Source organism: Octopus bimaculoides, chromosome 9, assembly GCF_001194135.2.
Source record: "Octopus bimaculoides isolate UCB-OBI-ISO-001 chromosome 9, ASM119413v2, whole genome shotgun sequence".
In the NCBI taxonomy this organism is placed as follows: Eukaryota; Metazoa; Mollusca; class Cephalopoda; order Octopoda; family Octopodidae; genus Octopus; species Octopus bimaculoides.
In genome coordinates, this window is record NC_068989.1 from 33,410,580 (window position 1) to 33,418,703 (window position 8,124).

General features: G+C 41.0%; 1 protein-coding gene across 3 annotated transcripts in view; it reads left to right on the plus strand.

The window, feature by feature from the left end:
• Positions 1–8,069, plus strand: part of LOC106875106 (mitochondria-eating protein) — a 63,632-nt gene extending 55,563 nt beyond the window's left edge. For 2 of the 3 annotated variants that reach the window (XM_014923087.2, XM_014923089.2), the window contains exon 8: positions 6,577–8,069. In XM_014923087.2, coding sequence (XP_014778573.1) covers positions 6,577–6,729 — 153 coding nt within the window. In that variant the 3' untranslated portion in view covers positions 6,730–8,069. Of the gene's footprint in view, positions 1–6,206; positions 6,551–6,576 lie in introns of those variants that run through there. The other variant, XM_014923090.2, reaches the window with a different exon arrangement.
• Positions 8,070–8,124: the final 55 nt, after the last annotated feature.

The window sequence follows — 8,124 nt, forward strand, 5'->3', positions numbered from 1 at the left end:
TGACACGTAAAAGCACCCACTACACTCTCTGAGTGGTTGGCGTTAGGAAGGGCATCCAGCTGTAGAAACTCTGCCAAATTAGATTGGAGCCTGGTGTTGCCATCCGGTTTCACCAGTCCTCAGTCAAATCGTCCAACCCATGCTAGCATGGAAGGTGGACGTTAAATGATGATGATGATGATATATATATATATATATATATATATATATATATATATACTAGCTGAATTACCCAGTGTTTCCTGGGTTAGTACTGTTCTTATTCAGATTAGTAAATAATAAATATGAAGGATCTGGTTTCACTTGAGTTATAAATTCATAACCTTAACACAGCACTGTTTGCTTGTTGTGTAAGCTTAGTGTATTTCTCAGAAAGTAATATTTACTTTTAATACTCAATGGTTTTACACTTCTGTACATTACATGCATATACTATTCATGTAAGTGCTTCTTCATATACTCTGTTTTCGTCCTTGTCATGTTTATCACTGAGAATGTAGAGGTTCTTTTCATCTCCAAATCTAGAACATCCGACATACAACTGACCATGTGAGAAGCATGGTTGGAGAAGGTTAAGTCCCACCTTTATAGATTGACCTTATGCTTTGTTGATAGACATTGTAAAGCTCAGTTTGACAGGAAACTGCAGTCTCTTGAATTGAAAGGGGAGATCATTTGAGATGAGAGGGATCCTTGGAATGAAGACATTCTCACACATCATGTTGCCTGTAATTATTGTTGCTTCCAACACATGGGGCATGGCTGTTTTAACAACCAGCCTTGTTTCATTGCAGAGCCTAGGTGCATCAAGGTTTCTTAACAGCATTATGGGTGCACCTGCTTTCAGGATCAGAATGTGTGGTGGAAATCTTGGTGGTTGAAGTGAATTGAGGAACTTCACTGGGTAATGCGTTGCCTGTTCTTGATCAATGAGAGAGTCAATTGATCTCTATGAACATTCAGTTGCTGAAAGCTGAAACAACAAATTTAGATTCAGTTTGTATATAGCATCATTCTTTGGTGCCAGAATTGTTCTTTCACACAGCTACTTGTAACTTTTATAGTTTGTGGCAATGTTTGGAGAGACCTTGCTCTTCAGTTCTTCAGGGGAGGCAGTCACAATGCCACATGGGAGGTGGTGCAAACTATCTTTGGGATCCCCTGGAAGTTTTCCATTTCCAATATCAGGTAACTTCTTTGAGAACTCTGCAGCTAATGGGTCACCATGAATGTGAACCCTCATGTTAGTTGTCAGAGTAAGCTGCATGACATGTTACCAGATATATGAAGACTTGATGCAAGCTCTCAGCTCATCTGTCTTTATTCTTCTGGGAATGACAGGCAAAGTTTGCCTGGAGTCACCAGCCATGAGAAGGGTGACACTACCCATGATCTTATTGTTTCTGAAGTCTTGTAGTGTTCTATCAAGTGCCTTATCAAGTGCCTTCTATCAAGGCTGCCTTATGGGACATTGTTGCCTCATCCCAGACAATGAGTTTGACATTTGTAAGGAGCTTTGCTAATGCTGTTTTCTCTGATATGTTGCATAATGGATATTCATTTTGGATCAGGTTCAGAGGCAGCCTGAATGTTAAACAGGCTGTTCTTCCACCTGTGTGGTTGCAATTCCAGAGGATGCAACAGCCAGATCAATCTTCTGTCTCACGTTGGTAAGGAGCAGGTTCATTAATAATGTCTTTCCTGTGCCTCCAGGAGCATCTAAGAAGAAAACCCCACCAGTATCATTGTCCACAGATGCCAGAACTTGCCAGTAAACCTACTTTTGATCCTGTACCAGAAGTTGTTCCTTCTCATTGATAACTGCTTGCAAACTTTCCATGTTGTATTATGTTACCCTGAGTAATTCTTGTGTTAACTTGTGTTGAACATCTCTGATAGGAGCTGGAAGACCATAGAGTTCAAGTTTATTTCTACCCAGTGATCAAACCTTGATTGCAATTAATCTTATTGCTTCATTGAAGATGTCATCATTGAATGTGTCATCACCCTCACTAATATTGAATTCTGTGGAGAATGTTTTCACAAAGCCTCTCCATGTTTTTGTACCAAAGTTGTTTCAGATTTGACAATCCACAGTTCACCAACATTATGGAGAAGAGACTTCTCAGCTGCATAGGAGACTTGCATATTTGTGCCTCTCTCAGAGTGGCATCCCAGTGTGCTTCACCTTCCAAGACCTCTGAGATGGCAAGCCTGGTGATATGTTTGACATACTGTGATGCCAACTGTACGTTAGGCAGTGAATGATGTGGGTCCCTTGACACATGGTGCAACAAAAGCCTTAGATAGTTGCAATCTGAGTAGTTGGGATGGACAACATAGACTGCCAACTGTGTCTGATTTCTTGATTTCAGGATGATCTGTGGGTGCTCAAATTGCACATGGCTGCCATTCCTTTTGTTCCAGCTGTAGTATTGTGGAACTTCATCATCCTGACAGAGCTTGAAGAATGCTGTAAGTGTGGCATTGTTTGGGGCTTCCATTTGTTGTTGCATTGTCTGGGGTGAAGTAAACCCTTTCTCCATTCTCCAGGTGAACTGCAATGTGTTCCACGTGGAGATATCTCTCATGAATGGGGAACTTCTCATGAATGGGGAACTTCTCATGAATGGGAAGGTTCTCCAACATGCTTCACCACTGCTGATGTACCTCCCAATTTGGAGGTCTTGATCTCATCATTGTTCTGTGAATCCTGGACTGCAGAGACTGCCATGTCAGATCCTTTGTTGACATATTTGCACACATACTTAATGGATTTCACTGAAATACAGAACTCAACATTGATGTGTGCATTGAATATCTTGGAGAGGAGTGGACAGTATGGTACTATCCACCTGTTGTCAACTGGAATTTCAGTATGAGATGACTTCTTGATGGTGGTTTCAAACCCACCATCACTTGGCCTTCTTCTTCCGTAGAGTGGATAGCCATCATATCTAGTCAGAGTCTCCCGAAGGAACTTCTTTGGAAAGCCTTCTGTACACTTTCTATCTGCATGCATTGAGCATATAAGTTGATATTCCCACATGGGCCATGTACCATTTGGGTCTTGACCACATTGAGGATCTGAAATCTCTGCATTGATGAATTTGTCAATCATTCTGGCATGGATTTTATCTGTAAGCCATAGCAGGATGTGTACATGAGGAAGACCACGTTTCTGCCATTCTACATGTGACATCTAGAGGCACCGAACATATACATGTGGCATCTAGTGGCACCGAACACTTAATCTTTGGTCAGTAACTACATGAGCTTGATAACCTTCTGTCTGAAGACCCTTGCAATTATGTCATGTCTATCTTTTGGCTCTTTGTTTGGGAAGAGTTCATTTTAAATCTCTTTCCAGTTAGGATTGCAAGTGAAGGTTATGAAGAGGTCTGCTGTAGTGTCTAACATATGTCATTGCATCTTGTATGCACTCATGCATGTACCTTGGGCTTCCTATGAATGATGATGGAAGGATGATCAGCTAGCCCATGCTGTTGACGTCATGATCATTCAGCATTGCAGCTTGCAGGTGTGCATATGATTCCACTCTTAGTTTCTTCTGGTTTAGTCTCAAGTAGAGTAACCGTTCACTTCCAATTTTTGCATACATGTCAACAATGAACTGACTGAAAAGATCCCTACAGTGTAGGATGTGGTTGGAATCTTCACTCCTCACTATGATGTGGAATGCATAGAAGTCATTGGATGAGACTCTCTTTGAGGAGTTAGTCTAAGCAATGTTGATGTGGTAACCATCTTGTCAATAACAGAATGGCAATGAATACTGTAGTGCATCATAGGACCTGTGTGTTTCTGAAATCCTCATCAGTCTGCTGTCTCTGAGATGAAGGGCAATGTCACACCTGTCGTGTTCTTGCCTAACCAGAAGCACAGCTATTTCATTTGCTGTTGGCACATTAAACTTCCCTCCATGTCGACCAGCTGGTTTCTTGTCTGACCTAATAACTACCTTGTATGTCCTGGAGTCAGTTGGAATTGTTTTAAGTGTAGTCTTGAAGCTTCTGATTAGGTCGTTGTTGTTGTGCAGTATCTTTTGCAGAGACACCACAATGTTCATCCTAATGCCAGAAATGTTCTTTCTCTTCTCTTGCCCTTCTTGTTCAGAATCACCCATAAAGTATATTTGTAGGAATTTTGGTAACTCATTTGACAGAGGTAGTAGACAGCCAATATGATGATATATCTGCCCTTGAATCTTGAAAGTTTGCATGAATCCTGGCTCAGTTATTTCTCTTGTGGATCCAGATAATGTCCTCTGTAGTGCAGCATTGTATTGTCTAATTTTATTTTGGAAGTGCTTAGAATCTTGGTCAGTTGATGACAACAGTTTCTTTAATAGCTCTGGAGGTTGTGGCATTGCAGGGAGTTTAACCTTTCCACCACAGCAGCACAACCCAGGTGTCTCTCCAGGCCACTTCCTTGCTTTACTCAGTTGTCATTACACTAATGGAAACATTAGTGTTATCTGCATGATTAACTGCTGGATCGTAGTTGAAAGATGCTTCATAGAAGTTGCTTCTCTGAGCTGCTGTAACTACTCTTCTTTCTGTAGTGAAGATCCTATTCCTTGTCACATGTGTATGCATCTGATCAGCAGTTTGAGATGCTTGGGCAGCAGCAGTACACAACTGTTTTTTTTTATGCATAACTCTTGTCTCATTATTCTCAGATGCTCTGACTGTTGTAGTGCACAGTCTGTTTCTTTCTTGGTGTGCTTCACTTTTACCAGATGTCTCTCTTTCTGGTGACAGAGACATTCTTTTGGCTGACCTTGACATTGGGGACAAACTTGACACCTTCCTTCTAGGCATTGTTATTTACGGATACATGGAAAGAGAGGAAGATAGATAGATATAGATATAACACAGGTTCTGAAATGAAGCATAAGCGGTTATACATACATGTGCGTGTGTAGCTGACATTGAAAAACTGTTTTAAAGAAGTGAATCATAGACAGAATGGTTGACAGAATGAATAAGAGAATGATAGAATAAGAAATAGAAAATGAGGAAGATAGATATAGAGAGGTATAGATATAACATGTTCTGAAATGAAATAGAAGCAGTTATATATACATATGCGTTCACCTGAAAAGTGAACGCAGGTTCTGAAATGAAATAGAAGTGGTTATACATATATGTGCATGTCTAGGTAGCAGTAAACATTGAAAAACCTGTTGCTACGTCAATACTAGACATTGGAAAACTTTTTTAAAGAAGTGATTCATATATAAAGCAATATTATTTGATTTAGTTTTAATAATAAAAAAAAAATAAATGAAGACCCCATTATGTATCTGAGGTCAAATTATTTATGCACCCTAAATATGGAACCAATTCATGCACCCGTTTTAGCGTTAAAAGCGAATACACACACACACAGGTCTGTTTTATATAATAGAAGATAAAAGAAACATATATATATATATATATATATATATATATATATATAAAAGAAATAAGTTTAAAATAATGGTCATTACATATAATTCCTTTATTAGGGCAAATTTGGCTTACAGCTGTTTCCAGAAGTCGTTATAGATTTACTCAATTGAGGAAAAATTGAATGACCTAAGAAAATTAATGCTACTTTTGTCAAAGCCATTGCTGGAAATAACAAGCAGAGCACTTAAAGAATGGCTCACTATTTGTTCTCTCTCTCTCTATATATATATATATATATATAGATATATGTCAATAACACCTTATAAGGAGGTGCTTTATCCATTCACCAAAGTGAATGAAGCCTTGACCAGGAGGAACTGATGTCGTCAGACAGTATCCGATATTCATCAGGTGTTTTGAATCTGAACCCTAACACTCTCCCATTGGTGGGTCAGCAGAGGTGGCCAAGTCACTGTTCTTCATCCCCTCCTGGCTTCTCTCTTACTCCAAAGCCAACAAGAGGCTCTTTCAGTAGCCTCTCAGTTGCACAACCACCCTTCACTCCTTACCTCTCATTCCAACTGCTGTAAGCATCCTCTATACTGACTCAGCAGGGAATCCCCTACAACCAACCTCAACTGGGAAAAGCCATACCTGCCATCCCTTCTCCCTGCAATCCTGCAGAAGGCTCTCATATTTGGCATGCTTCCATTCGTGAGCCTCATCATACTCCTCTTCCCATGGGACTGTTAATTTAATTACGATAATTTTTTTTTTTTTCCTTTTCAGACCACAGGACTACATCTGGCCTCAGGGTTGTATGGATGACCTGGGGAAACTGCAATCCCTCCCCTGAGTCCACTTTCATATCCCATGGTCAAGATTCTTGCAGCAAGCTATGTATTGTTTTTACTGACTTTACTGGTCTCTCTCCTTCTTTCACGAACTTAATTGCTGCTGTTGCCTTCCCTTGGTGATGGTGTTTCTTATGCTTTTCCTACTCCCAGGTGTGAGCAAGTGTTGTAAGCACCCTATTATGGTGCCATTTATATCTGCCTTGAGAAAGTGCTACTCTGTACTCTGCCAAGATGTGTGCGAGAGTGCTTCTTTCTCCACAAAGTCTACACTGCTGGTCTTCACTCAAACCCTTTCTGTGCAGGTTTGTTGGTGTCGTGAGTGTGTTGTACACTGTCTGCAGCAGGAAGGAGATGCGAAAAGATTCCAGCCACCACAGGTCAGTCCATGTAAGCTTCATCTTAGGGAGATTCCATTTAGTCCATGCACCCTGAGATACCAACTTCACAGCTCTTGATTTTCTTCTTTACTGGTACTGCACCGCTTCCTGGGCTATAACCTGCTTCTCCCTGGTGTCTGCTTTCTTCCATTGTTAGAAATAGGAAGAACTGAGACCCTGGTGACTCTGCATGTAACTCCAATGATGTCAAGTAGCTCCAGCATCTCTTCAGCCTGAGCAACTGTGACACTAGCTACCCACTTTCGCCCAGACCTGCTTGTCTAACAAGCTCGTCCTTAGAGTCTCTATACATTATTACAACATTACATTTTGATACTTTAAATTCCTCCACTATGGACAACAGGGGAAGTTACAGCTGTCCTGATCTTATGTACAGACCTATTGAAGTGAAGCTTAGGGGAACACCTAACCATCTTCGGAGGTATTTATTTATCTTTCTCTCCACCCTTTCCGCACTTGTCATCAGAGTATCATACTGTGTCAACAACCATATAAGCCTTGGGAGCAGTCCATGTTGGTAGAACCATACCCTGAACTTTCCTGGAAGCCCTGATCTATCAATCCTCATCAGCCACTCCCCTGCTGGTTTTTCAATGTTGGTGACATTGCTTCTGTCTGACAGCGACTTGTCAAACATCTTTTCAAAGCATTTAATAGGATTTTCCTCTGTTGATGAAATCGCCTCTTCTTGCACTTGCAGCTTGATTTTGTTGATTACTTTGCACCCCCCCCCCCATCACCATGCTTCTCGATTTTGGGGGCTTAAGCCTCATTCTTGCCCACGTCGCCATGTGTTCTAGTGAAGTCAGCACCCTTTCTGCATCCACATGGATTGCAGTTGTTACCGTAATATCATCCTTATTGGGTGCTGACAGCTGCCTGATTCCATTGTTGGTCCTTGGGCTTCTCTGTCAGCAGTTGATATGAGGAGATTCATGATGAAAAGAATGGGGGAAATAGTGCACCCAGTTATGATCCCTTTCTCAAGGTCTTGCCACTGAGTTGTAAAATGGGTTGTTGTGAAACGTGACTAGATGCCTCCAAAATAACTGCTGATTATTCCCTTGATATGGGGGGAATATGATAGCAGTCAAGAGCTGCACATATGAGGGCATGAGGAATTGATCTGTATGCATTTTCCAGATCCAGCCAAACCACTGTCAACTTACTTTTACTTCTCTTAGCTTCCTGAATCAACGGACTAAGAATTCCTGTATATTCCAGACATCCTGAGAAACCTGGAACCCCACATTTCTGGATAGATGTGTTTATATACCCTTCTCAGTCATGTATGATGTCATCCTTTTAACCAGTACAGAAAAGATTTTCCCCTCAACACTCTGGAGGGAGATGGCCCTGAACTGATTAACAGCTATGGAGTTTTCTTATATATATATATACACACACACACACACACACACACACACACACACACACACACACACACACACA